General features: G+C 41.0%; 1 protein-coding gene across 9 annotated transcripts in view; it reads right to left on the bottom strand.

The window, feature by feature from the left end:
• The window catches only part of PMS1 (PMS1 homolog 1, mismatch repair system component), a 227,822-nt gene that overhangs the window by 43,730 nt on the left and 158,101 nt on the right, over window positions 1–25,991 (bottom strand). For all 9 annotated transcript variants that reach the window (XR_003942805.1, XR_003942806.1, XR_003942807.1 and 6 more), the window contains 2 exons: window positions 23,556–24,038; window positions 18,958–19,088 (listed from right to left, as the gene is read on the bottom strand). Coding sequence is in view for 6 of the 9 variants with exons in the window: in XM_030209409.1 (XP_030065269.1) it covers window positions 18,958–19,088; window positions 23,556–24,038 (614 nt within the window). In the remaining 3 variants the exon portion in view is untranslated. The remainder of the gene's footprint in view (window positions 1–18,957; window positions 19,089–23,555; window positions 24,039–25,991) is intronic.

Here is a 25,991-nt window from a genome sequence, read left to right as displayed (position 1 = left end):
CAAAGCCCTGCTTTTTACCCAGTGCGGTAAAAAGCTGCCTCAGCGTACAACAAAAACACATGCGATCCCAGCGTAGGCCCCCTTTTGCTGCAGCTTTGTAAAAGGAACCCTTAGTTCTGAGAACAAAGTCAATAACTGCCAAAGAGACCATGTTGACTGCAAACACAAGCTTTGTAGACCAAGACTTTGTAAGACGTTATTTCCAATTGCTAGAATTATGAAGGACAATTCCATTTGAAAATGTTCTGGTGTGGTACCCATTATTAGTATTTGATTGCATTTTATTTTTATTTTATTTATTTATTGCACTTGTATCCCACATTTTCCCACCTATTTGCAGGCTCAGTGTGGCTTACAAAGACCTGTTATGGCATTGCCATACCAGGGTAAAAGGTATAGTTTGTGTTGTAAAGAGATCAAGGATGTTAGAGAAGAACTAAGCAGACATTTATAGAAAGGCGTCATTCGAAGTAGGGGTGATGTGATGAAGTGTTCTAGTTAAGTTAATTATTCTCGTGGTAGGGTTTGTTGAAGAGGTAGGTTTTCAGAGATTTACGAAAGTTAGTGATTTCGTTAATTGTTTTCAGATTTGTTGGTAGTGCATTCCACATCTGCGTGCTCATATAGGAAAAGCTGGTAGCATGTATTAGTTTGTATTTTAATCCTTTGCAGCTAGGGAAGTGTAGATTAAGAAATGTGCGGGCAGATTTTTTAGCATTTCTAGGAGGTAGGTCAACGAGGTCTAGCATGTCTCCGTAGATGATTTTATGAACAATCGTGCAGATCTTGAATGTGGTCCGTTCTTTAAGTGGGAGCCAGTGTAGTTCCTCTCTTAAGGGTTTTGTGCTTTCATATTTTGTTTTTCCAAATATGAGTCTGTCTGCAGTATTCTGGGCTGTTTGAAGTTTCTTGACGTTCTGTTCTTTACAGCCGGTGTAGAGTGTGTTGCAATAGTCCAAGTGGCTTAGTACCATTGACTGTACTAGGTTTCGAAAGATGGATCGCGGGAAGAAGGGTTTTACTCTTTTAAGTTTCCACATGGAGTGAAACATCTTCTTAGTTGTATTCTTCACGTGGTTATCGAGTGTGAGATTTCGATCGATGGTGACTCCAAGAATTTTCAGTGTATTTGAGACGGGAAGGGAAACGTTTGGTGTGGTTATGGTAGTGAATTTATTTGTATTATGCCCTCCCGCGGGAGGTGGTGGAAATGAAAACGGTAACAGAATTCAAGCATGCGTGGGATAAACATAAAGGAATCCTGTTCAGAAGGAATGGATCCTAAGGAGCTTAGCCTAGATTCGGTGGCAGAGCCGGTGGCGGGAATAGTGCTGGGCAGACTTATACGGTCTGTGCCAGAGCCGGTGGTGGGAGGTGGGACTGGCGGTTGGGAGGCGGGGATAGTGCTGGGCAGACTTATACGGTCTGTGCCAGAACCGGTGGTGGGAAGCAGAGCTGGTGGTTGGGAGGCAGGGATAGTGCTGGGCAGACTTACACGGTCTGTGCCCTGAAAAGGACAGGTACAAATCAAGGTAAGGTATACACAAAAAGTAGCACATATGAGTTTATCTTGTTGGGCAGACTGGATGGACCATGCAGGTCTTTTTCTGCCGTCATCTACTATGTTACTATGTTGTGAGGTGAGTATAAGACATTGTGTTTTTTCTGCGTTGAGTTTTAACTGAAATGCATCCGCCCAGGAGTGCATTATTTGGAAGCTTTGGTTGATCTCATTGGAGATTTCTTTTGGATCATGTTTAAATGATCATGACATCATCTGCATATATGTATGGGTTGAGGTTTTGGTTGGCTAGTAGCTTGGCTAAGGGTATCATTATTAGGTTGAAGAGGGTTGGTGAGAGGGGGGATCCTTGGGGAACTCCGCATTCGGGTGTCCATGGGGCTGATATGGCCTCTTTAGTTGATACTTGGTATGATCTTGAGGTCAGGAATCCTCTACACCAATTAAGAACGTTGCCTCCAATTCCAAAGTATTCTAGAATATGTAGTAATATTTCATGGTTGACCATATCGAAAGCACTGGACATATCGAATTGTAAGAGAAGTATATTATTGCCCGTTGCAATTGCTTGTTTAAATTTGTTCATTAAGGTCACTAGTACTGTTTCAGTGCTGTGGTTCGACCAAAATCATGATTGAGATTCGTGAAGAATTGAGTATTTAGTTAGGTAGTTAGTGAGCTGTTCCATTACTACGCCCTCCATAAGTTTGGTTATCAGTGGGATAGATGCTACTGGACGGTAGTTGGTTAAGTCCTTTGTACTTTTCTTTGCATCTTTTGGTAGGGGAGTGAGTAGAATATTTCCTTTGTCCTTAGGGAAGAGGCCATTTTGTAGCATGTAATTCAGATGATTTGTTAGGTCTGTTTTGAGTTGCTGAGGGGCGGATCTTATAAAGCTACTAGGGCAGATATCTAATTTGCATTGTGACTTGGCATATCTTCTAAGCGATTGGGAGATGTTCTCGACAGTGTGTCAAAGTTGGTCCATGATCTGTCTACTGGATGTTCCCCAGGTGTTGGATCCAGACACTCAAGGAGATTTGCATAGTCAGTTGTGTTGAGGGGTATCATGAGTCGTAACTTTATAATTTTCTCTTTGAAGTAATTCGCAAGATTGTTTGCTGATGGGGTATCTACGTTGTCAGAAGTAACAGGCGTGGTATTTAGTAGTTTATTTACGAGCTGGAAGAGTTTACGTGTATCCTTGTAGTCTTGTCCAATTTTAGTTTTATAGTATGATCTTTTAGTTTGTCTGATGGTATATTTGTATTTTCTTTGTAGTTGTTTTCATTCGTTGAGTGTGGTTTCGTCTTTTCTTCTTGTTCCATGCTCGTTCTAATCTTTTTTAGTTCTTTCAATTCTTCATTAAACCATGGTATTGAGTTCTTTCTGTGTGAGGTTCTGGTTTGAAGTGGTGCTATGTTGTCTAGTATGATTCTGCATCTGTTGTCCCATTCGAAAATAAATTGGGGCGAGTCTGTTGGTGCTGTCCATTCGTTATTGTAGAATTGTTGCCAAAATGTTAGCGGGTCTATTTTGCCTCTCATGGCGTAGGTATGTTGTTCTTGTTTATTTTGCGAATCCTTTGTTCGCCAGTGGAGGAAGAAGTTTGCTTTGTAGTGATCGGACCATGGTATAGCTGTCCATTTTGTGTCTATTATTGCAAGGTTTTGTTCTGGTGAGAATGTGTATGTGATGATGTCTAGTGTGTGTCCTTTAATGTGGGTGGGTTGCCTATTTGGCCAGTGAAGTTCCCATAGTTGGAAGAAGTCCTTGCATTCATGTACGCTTGTTAGGTTTGTATCCTCGAGGTGAAGGCTGATGTCTCCTGCTATAAGAAGGTTTTGGGTGGAAATGCATGTATTCGATATGAAGTCCATGAGATGTGTTTGCCCGTCTTGCCAGTTGCCTGGTGGTCTATAAAACAGGATAAGGTTTAGGTGGTCATGTAAAGTTGGGTGGTTAATTCTAAATGAAGCTATCTCAAGTTGGGGAAGTATGGATTCTGCTGTTGTTGTGACGGTGAATTGGGATTTATAGATTATAGCTATGCCTTCTCCTCTTTTTCCATTCCTTGTCCAGTGGGTGATTTTGTACCCTGTAGGGCATAGCTCTAAAATTATGGGATCTTTAAGGTCGTGGATCCAGGTTTCGCAAATGAGTAGGAAATCAAGATGGTCTGTAGTGATTCAATCGGTTATTGTTGTAGTTTTGTTAATTGCTGATCTGGCATTTAAATAGCCCAGTTGTATTAGTTGATGGGGTTCATTTGGGGTCGAAGTTGTGATGATTTTTATTAGTTGTCTGTCCTCTTGGTATTAGGAACACTGTCACTATTTTGATTTTTGCCTTTACAAAATAGGCATATATAGGTGCTTTCAAACAGGCAATATCCTGTGATATTATCCCCCTATATGTCACAGACTTTGCAAACTAAGTCATAGATTATGTCCCCAAAACCTCAGTCACTGTGAGAACAACTAATACAGTGAACTTACAGTCATATCTGTTCTAACAGCCCTCAGATTTCCCCTTCTTTTTTGAAATATTTAAATGTTTTATTAATTTTTACAAGTGACAGCACATCACCATTCAGCACAATGTGAAACATTTTTCAACTCTAAACCAAATATAGACAACCACCATCTAACTTTTATTATTGTGTGCCATTTTGCTTTAATAATAAACAGTTACCATATTTTTCAGTCAGGAAATTGGATCCTTATTAAAAATGTATATCTGTAGAAAGTTTATGGCTCTCAAGACTGGTGCAAGAGTTTCCAGAAAAGAGGTGGAAGAGGGTAACCGTAGAATATGTTTTGAAGAAATTGTGAGAAACAGGCTCACATGATCGCCAGTCCGGAAGCAGAAGGGCCCAAACAATTCATACTGAAAAAAACACTGCACTGCAACAGTTGAAGAACCAGCTAGTGAAGTACAGACTTATTGCAAATTTATTCAGGATAAGTACAAAATTTTATTGAAATTGGTCAAGTTTTGACAAACTTAGGCAGTAAACAAGCTTTCTATAGGGTTTTTTTTTAAACACAGAGTATATGTGTGTGTGCATCTTACCTATATATCTATCTATATCTATATCTATATAATATTGTGGATCTATGCAGCTGTACTAACTTTGCGAACAAATGTTAATCATTTTCAAATATCTATTTTAGCAACTATGACAGGCTCCCTAAACATGCAAACTTAAGGCCAGAGAAAACATGCTAAGCATTTTTTTTTACTTTGACCAAGGATTATTCAACAGTTACTTCTTTGGCATAACCTATACTTCTAGGGTTAAGGTGTGCAACAGTTTTCATTCTATCTGAGTGGTCAGAATCAGTTATAGTAAGGATTAATGAATGCTGTTTAGTCAAATATTAAACTAGAAAAATGTTATAGAGCGAGAATAGCTTCTCAACAATGGTACTGTTCCATTTCAACTAGAAGAGTGTTTTTATTAATGTAAATTAAATAAAATGATTAAAAAGAAAGCTTTCTAACAGGTTTATAAAATGTCTGAGATTCCCTCTAGCTTAATAATGGACTTTTACTTCCACCAAATTAGGCAAGACAACTACCTGTCTTTTTATTTTATGTGCTAGGCAAGATATTTTCTTTTAAAAACAGAGTCCCCATTACAGTCAGTTCTAGCAGAATGGGAGATTAGTAATAGGATCAGATATTAGAAAACTATCGTCCTGACATTCGGCCAGAGGCAGATGGTATTTTAAGCACAGGTTGCCACAGGAAAAATTCATGGATATTCAGAAGCAGAACTCTGACAGTGGTCACCGTGGAATACCCAGATATTGGGGTAGCAGCTTTTTCCCTGTCCTATCCGGATAATTACCCGAGTAGTAGTAATGAATACTGCCATTACATGGGTAACTCCAGGCTCTACCTAAGCTCTGCCCCTGGACTGCCTTGGCACTCAGTGGTCTGTAAAGATATTCAGTGGTACTATCTGGATGTCAGTGATCATCTTTCTCAGAAGCATTTATCCAGGGAGCAGGTACTGCCACCCAGATAAATGTTTTTGAATATCGACCCTGAAATTTACTAAAATTTGCCTAAATATGCCTTCAAAGAGCCTATGAATATTACACACTGACTAGGAAACAGCAGCAAATAAAACAATAAGGTAGTTTTAAAATAGCATGCTTCTCTTGCATGGAAATCTGTATGGAAAAACTAACAATGTCTCTGGAGATCAATCTGCATCATTAGGAAAAACAAACTTCTCCATCTGCACTTGCTCCTCAGTGATCTACAGCGTGCTTCTTTTAAAACTGTCTAATTCTAAGAGTTATAACCTCACTAAAATGTACTGCTGATAAGTAAAGATGTCTTTCCTGGTATTTTACTACAGCCTGCGTTATTAATAATGTCTCAAATCTTTCGCAGACGCTTCTCAAATATTCCACGGACTCAAGCAGACAGAACAGCTAAATACAGCATGCAGTTTCAAACATTTATCTGTAAAGTATGGAAAGGTCTAATTTCTAGCAAGCTCCAAGCATATATATCAACATTTGCAAAAACAGAAAAATAGCAAACTCTTGGCCAAACAGGTAACTAAAATTCAAATCTTAGTGCCTGTCATTTACTACTACTACTACTACTACTATAAATCATTTCTATAGCGCTACCAGTCGTACGCAGCACTTCACAATTTAACATGAAGAAAAGACAGATGACAAGTACATCTCCTGCCACACCCACAAAGGAATCTTTTATTTTTATTTATTTAAAAATACTTATGGGTCCAAGATGACAGTGTGAACGGACACAGAGGTGTAAGCTCCATGACTGCTATGCTAAATAATTTATAAGCCCGACAAATCCCTATAGTAGAAGGTTCAAGGCAGATAACCAGTAAAAACACAAAATAACCAACAAAAAGTAACATATAACCTAGAAGAAAAGCTATTTCATATTTCAGAAATCTTATAATATTTCCTAAACAAATAAGATTTCAATAATTTTTGAGAATAAACACAAAGAGTCAATCGAATATTTAAAGGTTAAAAAAATGCCAGATCTTTACAGAATAGAATGAAAAAGATTTCTCAAGAACTGTCCTTAGCTTTTTCACAGAAGGAAAAAGCCAAAAGCAAACGAGAAGAACTATGACATACAGGAGATGACCCTAATAACGAATTCAAATAATCTAAATCCTCAGGAGCCTGTCCATACAAAGTTTTATAGACCAGACAACAGATCTTAAAATCAATACTTGCTACCACAGGAGCCAGTAAAGGTTTTCCAGCAAAGGTGACGCATGATCACATTTAAAAAAAATTAAATACTAATTATGTAGAGTCACGTGACGCTATGCTCTGGAACAGCAGCTAAAAAGCTGAGCCCCTGCACTCCCTCTGATTATCGGCTATTTAGCGGCAAATCCATCATGTTCTCAGTCACTAAACCCAACCCTGAGGAATTGGTACACACTAGTGAATGTTGAGTTGCACTCAGGAGCCAACATAACAGGCTGCAAAAACGCCAAAGCCTGCCAGGAGGCTTCGGAAGCAGCCACAGGTGGCATCTGCTCATAGTCCTCCAGGCCTAACAGCTCTACCTGGATGACTGAAATTGTGACAGAGGTGTCACAGTGGCAGTGCAGGCCACAATTGATAAAAAAAATTGCAGAAGACCTATGACTGAACAGAGGAGGCTCACGATCGTATAGACACTATGGAACTTGAGCTTTCCAAAAATCAGCAGTGCATGGGAGCCCTTGAGGACCAAGTCAGCATCATGGCATGGATACAGGAAGCCCTGAAGCAAAAGGTGTTGGGCCTTGAGCAAAAGCATGAAGACTTGGAAAATAGATCCTGCAGGAACAACAAGCTCCTGGTTGGGCTCCTGGAGTCAATCCTGGAAGGTGAGCCTAGAGACTTTCTGGAGAATTAGCTTCTGTGGGAACTACAGTTGGCAGACCATGTTAGGCTTTTTCACGTGGAAAAGTGCACACACACTGGGGCAGTGGAGGCAGGAGGGAGAGTGCTCCAGGCCAGTCATTCTTAAGGTACTGAAATTCTCCCACAGGCAAGCAATCCTGGAAATTGCTAATGTACCAGAATTAAAAATATACTGTTTTTCAAGACTACTCAGCCACGATACAAGCACAGCGACAGGCTTTTGTGCCAGTGTGTGTGGCGCAAATTAAATTTGCCTTTCTTTACCCTGCGAAGCTGCGGTTTCACCACTATGGTCAGATAAAACCTTTTGAGAAACTTGCAGATGCTTCAGTTTTTTTGGCACAGATTAATTCTCCAGATGCCGGTTGCAGCAGCCCAGAGTGATAATGCATAGGAAATTTCAGTGACCTGTTTTTCCTCTCTTGCTCCATGTTGCTGGGGCCTTTGGCCTCATTTCCCAAGGTGCCTCAGCCCCGGCAGGACTTTGGCAGATGTTATCAGTTAAAAAGCGAAAGATACTATTCTTGCATATTTGTTGGGTTTTTTTTTAATGCTTTTGATTTGCAGTGTTTAAGTATTATTGATAAGTGAAGATATCATACTGGGGTAGGGGGGATTGGCTGAGTTTTGGTTTCAGAGTGCACAATTTAGTTTAACTTGTGGGCACCTGGCTTCAATTGTAGTCATATGATTGGGCCACTTGGACCTGGGTACATGTTCTGCCTTTGGATTGGACTGGGTAATTATTCACAAAGTATAAGGGCACATTATAGAAGCCATATTGGGCATTAGGGTATAACAGCAGAGGGTGGTGAAGTGTTTAACAGAGTACAAGGTTTTGTATGGGAAGGGATTTTTGTGGGGCATTGGGGATGTCTGGGCAAAGCTTGATATCTCTCTATATAAAATGCACCTCCAACGTTCTAATGAAGCCTCTGTTAGCCAACATTCTAAGTGAAGGGGGTGAGATCGCATTGTGTCTGCCCCACCCACGCGTCAAACGTGATGACGTCGAGGGCGGAGCAATGACACTCAACCAATCGCAACGCTCGGCAGCGAAGCGTCAGGGAAGGAGGCGGCGCTCTCGACGTCTAGCCTTCCCTTCGCTGTGTTCCGCCTTCTTCTAACGTCAAGGATGACGTCAAAAGAAGGCGGAACACAGCGAAGGGAAGGCTAGACGTCGGGAGCGCCGCCTCCTTCCCTGACGCTTCGCTGCCAGAACAGTCACGGAGGTAAATTTAAAAACAAGAAAAAAAAAAAAAACGCATGTTGGGGGCAGATAACAGGGTGGCCAGTAAACTACAACAATGGGAGCGGGAGGGCAGGGGAGAAACCACTGCATGGATGCGAAGGGGGGGGGGGGAAGAAGAGGCCGGCCCAGGCTGGCACATGGGAGAGAGAGGAGCATGGATGCGAGGGGGGGTCATGGAAGGGAGACAGGGGACTTGCTGGAAAAGGATGAATGGAGGCGGCAGGGGACAGAGGAGCATGGATGGGCATGGATTGGGAGGGCAGGGCTCAGGGAGAGAGGGAAATTGCTGGATACGGATGAATAGAGGGGACAGATGGGCATGGATGGATATGGATTGCAGGGCAGGCCTCAGGGAGAGAGGGCAATTGCTGGATAGCGAAAAATGGAGGGGCCAGGTGACAGATGGGCATGGATTGGAGGGGCAGGACTCAGGGAGAGGGGAATTGCTGGATAGGGATGAATGGAGGGGACAGATGGCCATGGATGGATATGGATTGCAGGACAGGCCTCAGGCAGAGAGGGGAAATGCTGGATAGGGAAAAATGGAGGGGCCAGGTGACAAAGGAGCATGGATGGGCATGGATTGGAAGGGCAGGACTCAGGGAGAGGGGAATTGCTGGATAGGGATGAATGGAGGGCACAGATGGGCATGGATGCATATGGATTGCAGGGCAGGCCTCAGGCAGAGAGGGGAATTGCTGGATAGGGATGAATGGAGGGGACAGATGGCCATGGATGGATATGGATTGCAGGGCAGGCCTCAGGCAGAGAGGGGAAATGCTGGATAGGGAAAAATGGAGGGGCCAGGTGACAAAGGAGCATGGATTGGAAGGGCAGGACTCAGGGAGAGGGGAATTGCTGGATAGGGATGAATGGAGGGGACAGATGGCCATGGATGGATATGGATTGCAGGGCAGGCCTCAGGCAGAGAGGGGAAATGCTGGATAGGGATGAATGGAGGGGCCAGGTGACAAAGGAGCATGGATTGGAAGGGCAGGACTCAGGGAGAGGGGAATTGCTGGATAGGGATGAATGGAGGGGACAGATGGCCATGGATGGATATGGATTGCAGGGCAGGCCTCAGGCAGAGAGGGGAAATGCTGGATAGGGAAAAATGGAGGGGCCAGGTGACAAAGGAGCATGGATTGGAAGGGCAGGACTCAGGGAGAGGGGAATTGCTGGATAGGGATGAATGGAGGGGACAGATGGCCATGGATGGATATGGATTGCAGGGCAGGCCTCAGGCAGAGAGGGGAAATGCTGGATAGGGATGAATGGAGGGGCCAGGTGACAGAGGAGCATGGATTGGACTCACACTTTCACTCTGACTCTCAAACACTCACTCTCACATACACTCTCCCAAACATACACACTCCGAGGAAAACCTTGCTAGCGCCCGTTTCATTTGTGTCAGAAACGGGCCTTTTTTACTAGTAGTACAATAAATCATTACCACAGAAAAACAAAGTAGCAAAAAAGAGGGTCCAAAAGTACACAAACCAAAGCAACGAACAAAGCACAAAAGAGTCTTCAAGAATGCAGCAATGGAGAGTCCTTTAATTTGATTGACCCGACATGGGCCGTGTTTCTGTGCACATTGCGCCTTCCTCAGTAGTCTAACAAAAAATAATACATTACAGTATAAGTATCTATAGGGAAGAAAAAAGAATAATAATCTGAATGTGATGATGTCCATGCTTAAAATGTGCACATCAAAAAGTGAAAATTTTCATGAAGCAGTGATAAACGTGAATAGCCATACATACTATGAAAATCAAGATGTACTATAAATACATGAACTTAATTAAGAACAAAATTTGTTTTGAAACATACAGTGACAAATATGTGAAATAATTATTTAAACAAATAATGAAAAAATGGGTTTAATACTACATAAATATTCCATGCAATATGACAACACCAAGATCCCTTTCCTTGATATTCTGATAAAGAAGAGCACTTAATGTTTTATTACTACTGTTTACAGAAAACCTACAGACAGGAACCATTTTCTTCATTTTGAAAGTTTCAATAATAGAAATTTGAAGCAGAATTTGCCATACTCACAGTTCCTCTGTTTGGGAAGGTTGTTCAGTGTTTGTACAGAATTCAATTGACAAGTGATACCTATGGCTAAGAGATTCGGAAACAGAGAATATCCATCTCATTGCCAAAGGAATACAGAAGGCAAGAGCTGCTGATAGGAAGAATTTTTTAACAACACATAGAGACTGACCACAGCCTGAGATTGTGTGAAGTTTAAGATTTTCCAAACTTTAAGGAGATATTTAGAGGATCCTGAGAAGACATTAGCATATCCTTGAAGGACATTGTTGTTTCCAGGATAAAAAGTTAACCACTGCATATATCCGCAGCAAGAATATCAAAGAAATTGAGGCACCATTTTTCCTTCCTCTTGAATATTCGGCATCAGTCCCCATAATGGGTCACCACCCCTGCGTATGTTGTTTATCATCAATGTCTGTTACCACTTTTATCCATCCACGCACACAAGTTTATCCTTTAAGACATTCTTTCTGATTGCAACTATGGCAGGAGTAGTTTATATCATTTTTTGCACATGTGAATTTATTTATGGGGGTAAAACTATTAGGAAAGTAAGAACCAGAATGATTGAACACAGAAGCAATATTAAAAGAGGTTACATAGAAGCTCCCCTTGTACAACACTGCATTGATTTTTCTGACCTCAAATTTCTTGTATTGAAGACCATGAAATTATCATAGCATGGGGGAGACATGGATAATATCTTAAGACAAAAGCAAAGATTTATCTTTGAATTGAATACCGTCTCTCCCATAGGGTTGAATGCAGAACTAGACCTGTCAGTGTTCCTATAGAATAGAAGAATGCCCTATGCTTCAGTTTGTTTTTATGTTTCAATAATTTTTATTCGGGAGAACATATCAACAGATTTAAACAGTGCTTAATTTCTCTTGTTTTGCAAAATAAACCACATACCTTTACTAGCAAGCACCCTGCAAGATCTATACAACTATTTATCTCCCCAGTAACTTTTTACATTTTATCCCCTGCCCTCCCTTTATCTCCCTCATCCCCCTTCCCCCCCTCCCGTTTTCATCACAGTCTCTTACTTCGCAGGCCCATTTTCTAAATGTTCTTAAGCATTTTCACATGTTCATTATTTGTCCTTTAGCTCGATTAGTCAGCGTAAGCCAAAATGGAGTCCAACAAGCCCAGAAGATCCGAGCATGGAGGGGTCGTTGAGTTCTCAATTTTGTTCTCTCAGTGCGCAGCAGGTGAATCATCTGCCCTCTCCACTGAGCCACTGTAGGGCCCTCCTTAGACATCCATGTCTTCAGAATTATTCTCTTGGCCACCATCACTGTACGTAGCGTAAATGCTTGGCGGCCCCTAACTGGGGGTCCCGTAAACTGCAGGTGTCCGAAGAGGAGCCTTGCGTCTAGAATCCAATTCGACAGCCATATAGTCCGTATCTGTCCATTCACGGCTTTCCAAAATTGCTGGATGCAGGGGCAACCCCAAAACATATGTCCCAGTGTTGCTCCCTCCGCTGCGCATTTGGGGCATGCTCCGTCCGGTGATGCCCCCATATGGAACGCCCTCCTAGGCGGTATATATGCTCTCAATACAAATTTAAATTGTAATTCCCAATTCAGTTTGTTTTTATAAAGGATGGCAATAGACGGTATTTGTGTTTTTTAAATATTTTTTTCATAATAATGTTATATATGATTTGTTTTATTGATTTAAGAATGATAATATATCACATCTTTGTTTTAGTTCCAAAGATTTTTCTATGTCTGTCTCCAAAATTTAATATATCTGTTGTATAAATATTGCAGTCAATGCTTTATCAACTGCTGTGGATATAAATTATGTTGACATATTTACAACTGTATTAGTTCATATGGTAACCTTGTACAATGTGCTAAAATCTGCATGGAATCCATTTGCATACACACTTCTTGTAAAGGTCCTTTTCCCTCAACTTACAATTTTTTACAGTCCATTTTTTTCTTTTTAATTTATCCCTTGGTTTATTATATAGTAACATATACATACTAGGTAGGGCCCTGTTTACTAGGATGCACAAATATTTTTAGCATCCATATATTCCTATGGGTGCCTCTAGCATTAGCGTGCGCTAAAAACACTAGCGCGCCTATAGCATGACTTAGAAAACAGGGCCCTAAGTGTCATGTAAGTCTGGTTTGTGTGCACCCTCGCACTTTAGTTAGTTTTTAGCTTGATGAATGTCTTGTGACGACATATCCTACCTCACTCACTTTGTTTTAAGTACTGCCTTGTGAATGACCCATTTTTCTTGGCGGTTTGTTTGAAGCCATCACTGCATATGGATGCGTTTGTTTTGCTGCTATTTATTATTGTGAGCCTTTGATTTAATTTTGTTTGCCTGATCTGCTTGATATGATTTGTATAGAACACTATGTGATTGGTAATAATTGTGCGTATGTTAATGAGGATTTAAAGATATCTACCTTGCGCTATGTTTTTATACTTCACGGTTTTTGTATCTCATCACATATTATGGTAGTGTTTACACTTATAGTAATGAAAGGTTGTTATTGCATCCAGTATTTATGCGTTCAGCAGATCCACAACTTGCTTTGGCTTGGTCTTTAGGTAGAATATGAAGTATTGCATCATTTAGTAAAAGTTTTTAATTCCTTTTGGTGACTTTATATGATCTTATTTTGTGATATTTTATAGTATGGTTGTTTTTAGGGATTCAGTGCAGTATTGCAGCAGTTCCTTATTGAGTAGAGGGTTCATTTGATCTTTACATAGCTTTCCATATAACAAAAAGGTATATTTCTGTTTTATTCATTTCTGACATTTTTATATGACCTGATCTCTTTTTTATAGCAGTGCTGTTCCAAATGACCTTTTTGTATCTTTTTTGACATTGTTTAGAGTATCAGTTTGATAAGACATGCAGATTTTAACATACTTATAGCTTGTGGTCACCTCTTATTTGCATGTTGTTTTTACTTTTCGATTACGTTATTAACACACATTTTTCATTATTAACTTATATCATTATTTTTTCAGATATTTATCACTGTATGTTTCAAATTTTTTTTTAGTTTTTAATTAAGTGCGTGTATTTATAGTACACAATGATTTTCACAGTGTATATGGCTATTCACAAATATCACTATTTCATGAAAGTTTTCACTTTTTGATGTGCACATTTTAAGCATGGATACCAACACATTCAGATTATTATTATTTTTTCCATATAGATATTTATATTGTAATATATTATTTGTTTTCTAGACCTCTGAGGCAGGCCCAGTATGCACCAAAACACGGCCTATGTCGGGTCAATCAAATTAATGGACTCTCTATTGCTCCACTCTTGAAGCCTCATTTGTGCTTTTTTTCTCTGCACAGAGAAACAAACTAATCTAGCATCTAATAAGGAAACAAAGAAAAGGTTTATCGCCAACCCCAGCTTAAAGGCAGTTGAAGGTTTCTTAGAATCTCGTAGATCTGGAAAACTATTGACCCCCTAGAAAACTTTAAGAAAATAAAGGAGCATTTCTTAAGAACAGTACTAGACCTTCATCAGTATATAACCATGAAAAATTGTAACACAGAGTAGACAGATATTGCCACCGAAATAGAAGTTTTCCCTAGCTTCCAGAAAATTTGTTGAGGGTTGTGGTAACTTGAACAAGGGTATAGGGTGGATATGGAGCCTGAATAAAGTTGGATCCACACAGCAGGTTAAGGTGAACAGAAAATAATTTATTGTGCCAGGTATGGGGTACTGTTCGGTTGACAGGTAGGGAAGAAAATAACATAAGAATAAGATAGGATTCCCTCTCGTGGCCTACTCCTGCAGGGCCAGAGTATGCACTACTGTGTCTCAGCAAGGCAGCATACTCCACTTAACTCTGGCTTGGGTCCCCAGAGTTACTAGGCGTTTTTTAACAAATAACATATACCGGCCAGCCTCCGGCCCAGTCAAAGATATAGTTCTGTAAGGTCCCAAGTTGAACTTGTCCTAGCTGACTGTCGTGGTTACAGTTCACACATACATGGTGGAGGCATATGTAGTGGGGCTTTGTTGCTTCCCTCTAGGCCTCCTCAATCTAGCTGTGCCCTGAGCTTTTATACTCCCTGGACCATGCTCTCCTGGCTTCCTTTCCCATGTCATTTCCCCCCTCAGTGGGAATGTGAGATCTAAGGTGGTTCTGCCAGGGCGAGAGTGTGTCATAAAGGGGAGTGGTAGCTCTCTAAAATGGGTCAAGAAAAACATAAGATTTTCCAGAAAACTTCACAAAACATTTACATGAAAACTGCAGAAAAAGACTTTTTTCTCCCCAAATCACAGCTTTGGTGGTTTCCCAAAACAAAAGTGTATTGTGTTATTTGTATATCATTGTCTGTCACATACTTCTTCCACTTATCCACAATGTATGGTCTAAAATGCGAATCCAAATAACGATGAGCATAAGAGTAGCCATACTGGGTCAGACCAATGGTCTATCTAGCTCAGTATCCTGTTTTCCAAACAGTGGCCAAGCCAGGTCACAAGTACCTGGCAGAAACCCAAATCGTGGCAAAACTCCATACTATATATCCCAGGGGAAGCAGTTGCTTCCCATGTCTGTCTCAATAGCAGACTATGGACTTTTCCTCCAGGAATTTGCCCAAACCTTTTTTAAATACAGATATACTAACCGTTGTTGCCACATCCTCCAGCAAAGAGTTCCAGAGCTTAACTATTCGTTGAGTGAAAAAATATTTCCTCCTATTTGTTTTAAAAGTATTTCCATATAACTTCCTCAAACATCCCCTAGTCTTTGTACTTTTGGAATGAGTAAAAATTCTATTTACTTCTACTCGTTCTACACCACTCAGGATTCTGAAGAGTGGGAAACTGCCAATTGTGAGCCCCCCCCCCCCCCCCCCAACTGATAGCCCTTCCATTACATCCATATCATGGCATGATCCGAAAGTGTAGGAAGCCCGAGCTCCACTGTGCCTACATGAGAAAACCAAACAGTAGGCACAAAGAAATAGTCAATGCGAGACATGGAGGGATGTGCTCTCGGCATATGGGTGAAATCCCTATCCAGTGAGTGGAAAACCCGCCATATATCTACTAAATCCATCACTTTACAAAATTGCTTCAGGCCACGTGATGAGCAAGGATCTCCTGGGGAGGATCCCCCTGATCTATCCATCAGAGGGTGCAATACTGCGCTGAAATCCCCCATCATCACCAAAAGCTTCTGGGTATAAGTATTTCATAGTCAAATCAATTGCTGATAGAAATGAGCACTAAAAACATTCGGGGCATAGATGTTCAGGAACACCAAGTCAGACCCTTGTATAGTTAAGTGAGCAAGTACATAGCACCCCAATGTAACTTTTTCTACATGTTTAACCGAATATGGCAGATGCTTGCTCAGCATTATAGCCACCCTAGCTCTATGCATAGTACTTGTTGAAAAAATTGACTTACCCCACCCAGCTCCTGCGCAATTTCAAGTGTTCAGAATCTGATAAATGTGTCTCCTAGAGACATGCTATGTGCATTTTTACTTTTTCAGCTCCTGTAAGATCTTAGATCTCTTAATTGGGGAATTGATACCTGCTATATTACAGATGCAAAGCTTTAAGGAGGATGATCCCACACAACCAAGTTCCATTGCTTCTATCCTAGAAAACAGGACCTGGTGCACAGCCCACCAAAACAAAATCCCTCGCCGTGGTTGTTAATTTTGTAAATTTGGAAAAAAATACTTAGAAACCCATGTCTCTATTGGTTCTAGAAGGCATGCAATAAAACATTAAAAATAGATATACCACGAACATAAACAGACATTCAAACATCATCAAGAACACCTATTACGGCCCTGTGCAGCGCCTGCAACATAAAATGGTTTGTCTTTCCAGCCCTTCTCCCCACCAGATTCTACGAGGTTGACATGAGATCATCCCACGGAATATTTGAAGGCTTCACTGTAGGGGTAGGAGATCATCTGCTTGGGCCTCCTTTATTCCCAAACTGGCTACCTGACCATGAATCCATCCCTCCCACTGGTTCTGGTCTCCTCTTATCTATTCACTGACAGCACTGATAGGCCAACATAAAAGCCTTGCTGTATGTGTGTTGAGGAGAACATAAAGAGATTGCTCTTTCATGAATGTTGGAGATATTTTTGGAAATAATAATTAGTCCTGGATAGGTTAGGAACTAGGTAGGCAGGTTGTTAGCTTTAGACTCTGCCCTTTCTGAGGGTCATGGGTGGTTGTATTTTGTAATGATGTATTTAAATTGTATGAATTTTATTATATTCAATACTTTGATATGTCTTTTGAAGTTGTAACCTGCCCTGAGGGTTTTTTTTTTTGGGGGGGGGGGGGGGGGAGAGAGAACAGTATGTGAAAACTATGACATGGAATAAATAAATACATCCTTTCTATATGTTACTATAGCTGTCATGATTACTTCTGCATTGCTGCTGATACATGAAGGTGCAGCTTCTCCTCTACATCAGTTTTCTTCATTGCAAGGCCTGAGGGCCAGTGGCAACCCCTTCAGACCCAAGGTTTGGCTCCCTGGCTCTTTCCCTAGCAGACAGTCTTCTTTCCACCTTTTCCTTAGACTCGCTGAGGAAAAGGTGGTGAGAAGATTGTTTAATACCTGCACCATGCAGATCTTAGTGAGTTTGAGGTATGAGCTGCCAAAAATTCCATTCTATTCACACATGACAAGAGCACCATGTAGTTTAAGTTTACTGAAAATAGAATGGCTATGCAAAAGGTGACACAACAAGCAAGTCTCCAAAGAAAGTATAGGGGAGATTAAAAATTGTAGTGGGGTGCCAGCTTAAAGGGCATGAGGGTGGAGACAGGAAGTAGGGGTTGACAGGGACGCTGACCCTTTGTCCGGCAATGTTCTTGGCTCTCACACTGAAGTTTTCTGACAAACCAGTCCCCGCTTGAAAAACAGTGAAGATCTCTTCCATAACAGAAGAAATATGAGATGCCAACCTAGTTTTATATGTGAACTTCCAATAAACTGAAAGGCAGCTATCAAGGAACAACATTTTTTTCTCCTAATAAAAGGTTAAGCCAGTTAGTACATAAGCACCGCCATCAAGCCCAGCATCCTGTCTCCAACAGCGGCCAATCCAGGCTTCAAGAACCCGGCAAACCCCCCTCCCCCTCCCCCAAATAATAATAATAATTTTTAAATAATGTTCAATGGACTTTTCCTTCAGGAATCTGTCCAAACCCCCCCTTAAACTCCGTAAGGCCAGCTGCTGTCACTACATTCTCCGGCAATGAGTTCCAGAGTCCAACTACATGCTGAGTAAAGAAAAACTTTCTCCTATTTGTTTTAAATCTACCATATTCTAGCTTCATCTTGTGCCCCCTGGTTCTATTATTGTTTGAAAGTAGTTTAACCATAACAACACTAAGGAGTCCTTTTACTAAGGTGCGCTAATGGAATTAGCACGAACTAAATGCTCAGAAGCCCATTTTATACCTATAGGCTTCTTAGTATTAAGCACACACTAATTTGTTAGCGTGCGCTAAATCCATTAGTACACCTTAGTAAATAAGCCCCTTAGAGCAAGAGTAAGTCTATCCTCAAGCAAGCTCAAAATCTACACTTTACCAGCTATGAAGCATTAACCATGTGTTCCTTTCATTGTCAGCCTCTACTATCCAAACCATAACTATGCATTCACTCTGAAGATGATATCATCATACCAAGAATAAGAGAGGTAAAACATGCCTTAAAAACCCATGGTATAGCTACAAACTATTCTTTGTCCATTACTGTATCCAGAACAGAATCCCAACTGCATAAGAGACCACAATGGAACATTCTGGTTAGTTAAAACTATTACATGGTGATATGAGGAACTGGCTGCCATAAGATTTGGTTGAATCTCCTCTTTCCATAGATCATGGTCGCTGCTAGACAACTATGTGACTTGTGAAGAGAATTAGCTCTCTAAAGTATGTTGCGCATACTGTCCTGTTTTATTTTTATCAGCTCACTGACCTGTATGTTTGGGTTTTTTTGTTTGTTTTTTTTCTTCATTGTTCCATATTATATGCTGTTATATGTTTTTATAAATATTATGTTGCTTTAAAATCAATAAATAAAGTTTAAAAAAACTATCATACGGACAGAAAAGACACTGGATAACAGCAGTAACAAAAACAACAACAAATCAATTTCATCATACCTGGTACCATTTTTATCTGAAATCCATTCCCCACAAGTCTCAAATCTGAAAAGTACGCTGATCCATTTAATTTTGGGGAATCCTTCTGCATAGTACAAAGAACATCCAAATAATGTGATCCACCCAAAAGACTGAAAACAAAAAAAAAATGATTATTTCATTTCTGTAGCTGAAGGCAATGCTGAATACCAAAACAAAAGTGAAACGAAGAAAACACACACGTATGTATGTGTCTCTTCAAGGAAAATGCAGCCTGAAACAAGACCTACTTGATCATACAGAAATTTCTGTCCATATCCTTTATCAACTTGTGCATGTAAAAATCCTGGCAATGAAAAGTTACACACCTAAGCTCCATGACATGGGCAAAACAGGCATGTACATCGATTTTATCAAATTGCCAAATGCAAGACTGCATACCACTTTGAATGGGCTTTTTAAATGTGGGAAAGGCAGTCTACAAGAATTTTAAATAAATAGACTGCTGCAGAGATAAAAGGTAAGGACACGCATAAATACAGACATGCACATTCACACACTCTCTTTTTCTGACATACACATCAACACCCCCATTAGCTTCCTACACATCCTCAAATTCTCACACAAAAATTACAACAGTACCTTTGTCATTAATGCAGAAACATTTTAAACTCTCAGATATACAAAGTCTGTATCACACAGCTTTCCTATCTCACAAAAAGTCAACAACATGCATATGCATGACCGTCTACATTTCACATCCAAGACTAAATAGTTAAACAAAAATGTGTGTTAGCTACATACACACATGCATACAACATCTCTATTTCAACATATTCACATACAACAACAGTACATCTGTTAGTGCAGTGGCCTGAGAACCTGGGGAACTGGGTTCGATTCCCATTGCAGCTCCTTGTGACACTGGGCAAGTCACTTAACCCTCTATTGTCCCAGGTACAAAATCCATACTTGTATATAATATGTAAACCACTTTGATTTCAACCACAGAAAGCCAGTATATCAACACCCCCCCCACCAAAAAAAAATACATCTGTCATCAAAACACAAATACAAACACATATAGCTACATTCAAATTATCTCTCAAGCACCATCTTGTAGTAATTAACATGTGATGTAAACAGTGCTTTTTTTGTAAGGAAAAAGGTACCGGTATTCATTATGGGTGGGGTCACTACATATGGCTCCACCCCCGACAGCCACACCCCTTATACCAACCGTGGCGCATATAAACAGGCATCAGTGAAAATATTATACCAGTATAGGAGAAAAAAATAACTTGAATTTTTTCCATTATAAATAATTTCTGTAAGATGTTACAGCTCCAGTATACCCAGTGCAAAATAAGATAGCAAATGTAAATTCTGAAATTGGACATATTCCAAACACTAAAATGAAAATAAAATGATTTTTTTTCTACCTTTGTTGTCTGGTAACTTTGTTTTTCTGATCATGTTGGTCCCAGTCTCTGATTCTGCTGCTATCTGTTCTCTTAACTCCGTTTCCAGGGCTTCCTTTCCATTTATTTCTTTGCTTTCCTCCTTTCTTCTTCATTTCTTGCCCTACATCCATAGGTAAAAGCTGGGTCCTTTGCGGACTTGACTGGAGGAGGTATAGAGTGGATTCAGCTTTTGCCTATTTTATTCATCCATGTGCAATTTTTCTCCTCTTTTCTCTTTCCCTCATCTCATCAGTATGCATCTTCTTCCTCTTTCCATCCACGTCCAGCATTTTTCCTCTCCCTCTCCATCCATGTCCAGCATTTCTCCTCTCTCCTCCCCTCCATCCATGTTCATTTCACTTCCTCTCTTCCCTCCCTTCCCCTCCACCCATGTCCACCATTTCTCCTCTCCCCCTCCACTCCATCCATGTGCATCTACTTCCTCTGTCTTCTCTCTCCTCTATCCATGTCCAGTATTTCTCCTGTCCTTTCCCCTCCAACCATGTGCATCTCCTTCCTCTGTCTTTCCTTCCCTCCAACATTTCTCCTCTCTTCCCTGCCCTCCACTCCATCCATGTTCAGCATTTCTCCCCTCCCCTCCATCCATGTGCATCTCCTTCCTGTCTTCCCTCTCCTCCTTCCATGTCCAGCATTTCTCCTGCCCTTCCCTCCATCCATCCATGTCCAGCAACTCTGCTCTCTCCCGTCCTCCCTTCCCCTCCATGTCTAGGGATTCTCCTCTGCCCTCCCCTCCCATCTATGTCAAGTGATTCTCCTTTGCCCCTATCCTCCTCTCCCAACCATGTCCAGCGATTCTCCTCTCTCCCCTGCCCTCCATGTCCAGTAATTCTCCTCTGCCCTCCCTTCCCATCTATGTCCAGCGATTTCTCCTCTCCCCTGCTATCCCCTCCCATCCATGTCCAGCGATTCTCCTCTGCCCTCCCCTCCATGTCCAGTGATTCTCCTTTGCCCCCTATCCTCCCCTCCATGTCCAGTAACTCGCCCCAGCCTCCACCTGCCCCTGTTGAGTTCCAGTACCAACCCCAGCCCTACCAGCCTGCCCTTAGCTCCCGAACAGCCCTGCTTTCTGTTCCTGCCACCCCATGGTGCGTTTAATTCTTTAATTTTTTTTTACCTTAAGTCGAAGCGCCGGCAGCGGCATTAGTGAAAGGACCAGGCTCGCCTCCTCCAGCCTTCCCTTCATTCCCTCTGTGTCCCGCCTTCCTCCAACGTTGTTTCCTGTTTCCGCGAGGGCAGGACACTGAGAAGGAACAAAGGGAAGGTTGGAGGAGGCGACCCTGGTCCTTTCACTAATGCCGGCGCTGTGACTTCAGGTAAAAAAAAAAAAAAGATTTAAACGCGTCATATGGCGGCAGGAACAGAAAGCAGGGTGGAGGGAAGCTAAGGGTGGGAAGGTGAGCTGGCCCTAGGAAAAAAAAGGTGCCGGTATGCCGTACTGGTGCATACCGGCACAAAAAAAGCACTGGATGTAAACAATGGTTGCAAGCAAGAGTAGATGATTTTGGAAGATTGTCAAGATAATTGGAGTTCCTTTACTTTTTTTTTTCTAAGTAGCCTACTTATACACCATTTTGACATTTTGTAATGAAAGGCAGTATAGCAAATCCAAATAAATAGTGGTAGTGACATCAACTCATCTCCCCCTTCCCACAAGATGGTGGGCCCAACTCACAACACATTAAGGCAAACAAGCAGCCTAATGGTTTGAATAATAGTTTAGGAATCATGCAAGTAGGGGTCAAATCCTGCATCTTAAACAGATATTCATTGTGATCTAGGGCAAATTACCTTCCATCTTGTTGTCTCAGGTACCTCTATAAACTGTAAGCTCACTGATCTATATGTAATTTGTTCTAAAGCAGCCTGATGTGTGCATTATATAAATGCTGGAATTATCTTACTGATGGCAAAAAAAATCAGGAAACCTATATAAATGGAAGCACACACATAAAAACCCCAAGTCTAACAAATCAACTCATACAACTCCTTAGGCCCAAACAAATAATATTTTTTTAAAAATTTTCTCTTAATGCAATTTAAAAACAATTCTACACAAAAAATTTTTGTATATCAAAATGTGCTCAGTCCGTGCCTGCTGCAACCATTATATCCCCAGGGAGAATATGTGGTCATGTCACAGTTGGAACCATCACTGCACATTCGATGTTCCGCCTCCTTAAATGTATGTACATACACCCAAACCAGATATAAGGCCTTCACCATATATGAGATAGTATAATAAATTTAAATTATCACATTTTCATATATGTTGACAAAACATTGCCCAACCTTCTTAGACCCTACTAGCTCACTCCTGCACTAAATATATGGAGGTACATGCATATTCAGTGACACTGATATAACTATCCCCACAAACAAAACAACCAAATCTGTCCAAAAAAATGCACAGCAAATATTATTATAATCACTTCCCTTAAGGATATCTCGTGCTCTTGTTGGTGCTCAAAACATACTCATACATTCATCCATGCTTTCTCTCAATTTCAGTACTTGTTCCCTTTAACTCTGGTCGAGTTTCACACATCTTCATCAGAAAGGGAAACTGTAAACAAAGAAATTCAATATATCAAACCAACCCATCCCACAGACGGAGATAGACCCTATCAAATCAATTGTTAACCTCTTTAAACGTACTTACTCATAACAAAACCATTATAATCCTGTAACGGTCAACAACCCCGAGTGGGTTCGTATCTGGAGAAACCCCCACACACCGGGAAGAGCGTCTGACGTCATGCTCACTCGCTCCATTTGAAACCCCACGGACTGAGCACATTTTGATATACAAAAATTTTTGGGTAGAATTGTTTTTAAATTGCAATAAGAGAACATTTAAAAAAATATTATTTGTTTGAGCCTAAGGAGTTGTATGAGTGAAAAATTTAAGGTAAGACTACTGGACACTTTTTTTTTTTTTGGGGGGGGGATATAAAACTTACTGTTCAGGCAGGCAAACGCTTTCATTAGACTGAACAATAACATTCTTCCTTTGGTTCACTGCAGATGTCATCCTTTATGCTTTAAAACTCTAAACTGTTACACTTTTATAGTGCTGCATATGTCTAGTGAATACTATAGAAATGATAAGAGGTAGTAGCAATGACAACTCTGTACCTTTCTGTTAATATAATTGACTTCTCTAGTGTCTCAGCAGGAATTTTATGATTATCCAGAAGTCGTTTAAACAGCAGGGCTTCTTCCACTCTGTAAGGGTTCAGCAACATTATCTTTTTTTCAGATGCAATAACCCATGCACCAGGAAAGCCCAGTTTACTAATGAAACAAAGCTCTTCTCCATCTGAAGAACACTTTTTTGAGAGTCTTCCAAGTTGACTTTTTAGAGCACTCAAAGTAAAGGGCACCTGTATGATTTTCATGGGCTCCTTTTTCTTTTCTATTTGGGACTGAAACATTTTGTCGAGGATTTGTTGGTTTGACAAGGCAGTTCTTAGTTTGTGCTTTCGTGGCACATCCTGTGCTGTGGTCACTTTAAGTCCCTTCTTCACTTCTTTCGCAGGCTGGTGCACACTCTTATCCAGGGCTTTCTGAGCCTGCACTGAGTAACGCTTCACATCTTTGACAGCTTTCTCCTCATACCTACAAGAGAAAATAAAATCAATAAGGAGACACAACATGCTTGTAGTTAGAGGTATCTCAGTTAAAGGAGAATAAACTGTAATGTAACTCTGAAGGTTATTCTAGCAAAACAAAATATCTTGTCTGTTTGAAGTGAGAAACAAATATTTATTTATTTAGCAAGCATCTAGGCTAATGAAAAGGCTTTTGTGAGAATGCTAGTGCTATTAGGTTCTCTGTTCGCAGAAGTATTTGCAGGCACGGAGCTTGAAACATGGTTACTTTCTGATACCAAGCTGACACAAACCCCCAAAGTTTCTGCATGTGGGGATAGGGGTATAGAAAAGAAATGAAGCCCCCTCCCCCAAAAAAAGCCTCAATAAATTTATTTGGGAGAAGCATTTCCGACAGCTGTAGTAATATATACACTGACTCTCTCATTCTATAACGTGAGCACTGAAATGTAAGCACAATTTGCATGCTCAGATTATGAAATAGACTTATGCATTTGAATGTTACAGATTCACATGTAAGTGCTGGTTGGGCACGGAGTGGTATTCTATAATCTTAGAGAACAACTTGAATACAGCACAAATGCAGCCAAGCGTTCATGTAGGCAAAGTATGAAAATCTTCCACAAATATGTGCACATTACAGAATAGTGTCATTTACACACTAAAGTGCTGCACTTAGCACACACATTTATGCCTGTCATAGACATGGTTAAAGTAGGCACACCTAAATACTGCTGCGTAAATGATGACATTTCTGTAATAGAATTTGGGTGCCCAAATGTCATTATAGAATTTGTGCTCAGCACCCAGCATTTTTGAACCTATTTTTTGACATACTTTATAGACTTGCACCCCCATCCCAGATATCTGTAATATAGTAATTAAGGAACTGCATCTTTAAAACTGCCCTCCTCCTCATCTACTATACTCTATCAGAGACATACAGAAAGACAACACAGACAGAGGTTCTGGGAGTGGTGACAGTTTGCAGAATGATGGTAGATTTGGACAGGTTTTTTGTTTTTTGGAGTGGGGCAGTTAGGTTTTGGGTGTGAAGGCTGCTTGCAAGGTTGTGGGGTAGTAGCAGAGGGTATACTTTGGGGGGTGGAGGCAGTGTGCAGGGTGATGGGTCAGTTGTGTGTGACTTTTCTGGTGGTGGGGCAGTTGCAAGGGGGTGTTTTTAGGGGCTCAGGCAGTTAGATTTTGAATGTGAGGGCAGTTTGTGAGGTGGCGGGGTAGTTGTGGAGGGTAGTTTGTGGGTATAGAGTAGTTGCATGGAGACTAATATTAGGGTGTAGGATATTATGTGGGCAGTGGGGCAGTTATGGTTTTTGGTGTGAGGGCAGTTTGCAGGGTAGTGAGGCAGTAACAGGGGGTAGGTAGTATTTTGGGATGGGGCAGTTTGTAGAAATTATTTTTGGGGCGGAGCAGTTGCAGGTGGTAATTTTTGTGGCTCAAGGCATCTTTTGGGGTGATGGGGCAGTTGCTGGGAGCAGTATTTGGGGGGTGGGGACAGTTTGGAGTTGGAGATAGAGGGTGAGGTAGTTTGAAAGGAACAATTGATTAAATAACTGCATGTTTCACCATATGTAAGTTTATATGCTACACCAGTTGGAGATATTTTTTTCCCATATAAATGCACTGGGCCATCTTTATACTGGCCCAAACCAGTATCTCTCCTGCAGCCAAGGCTGTGGGCTTTAAAGAATTATGCACAATTATTTTTTCAGTGAGGAAAGAGAATGGAGAAAGGGCTTGAGAAGGGTGGGGGAGGGACCTGGGGTGACCAGGTATACACCCTAAAGGTGGCACCACCCACACACCCCTAACCTCTACTGAGATGAGAGACCCAGAACAGGAGCTCATGAGAGACCATCCATCCACCTGCTGGAGATAGAGAATACTGACTGACCAAGGGGCATTCCAACCTATACGAGTGCAGTTCAGTGCTCTCTATCTC

This window comes from Microcaecilia unicolor, chromosome 7 (genome assembly GCF_901765095.1).
Source record: "Microcaecilia unicolor chromosome 7, aMicUni1.1, whole genome shotgun sequence".
NCBI lineage: Eukaryota > Metazoa > Chordata > Amphibia > Gymnophiona > Siphonopidae > Microcaecilia > Microcaecilia unicolor.
Note: the sequence above shows the minus strand (reverse complement) of the source record. Positions and strands in the feature narration are given on the sequence as shown.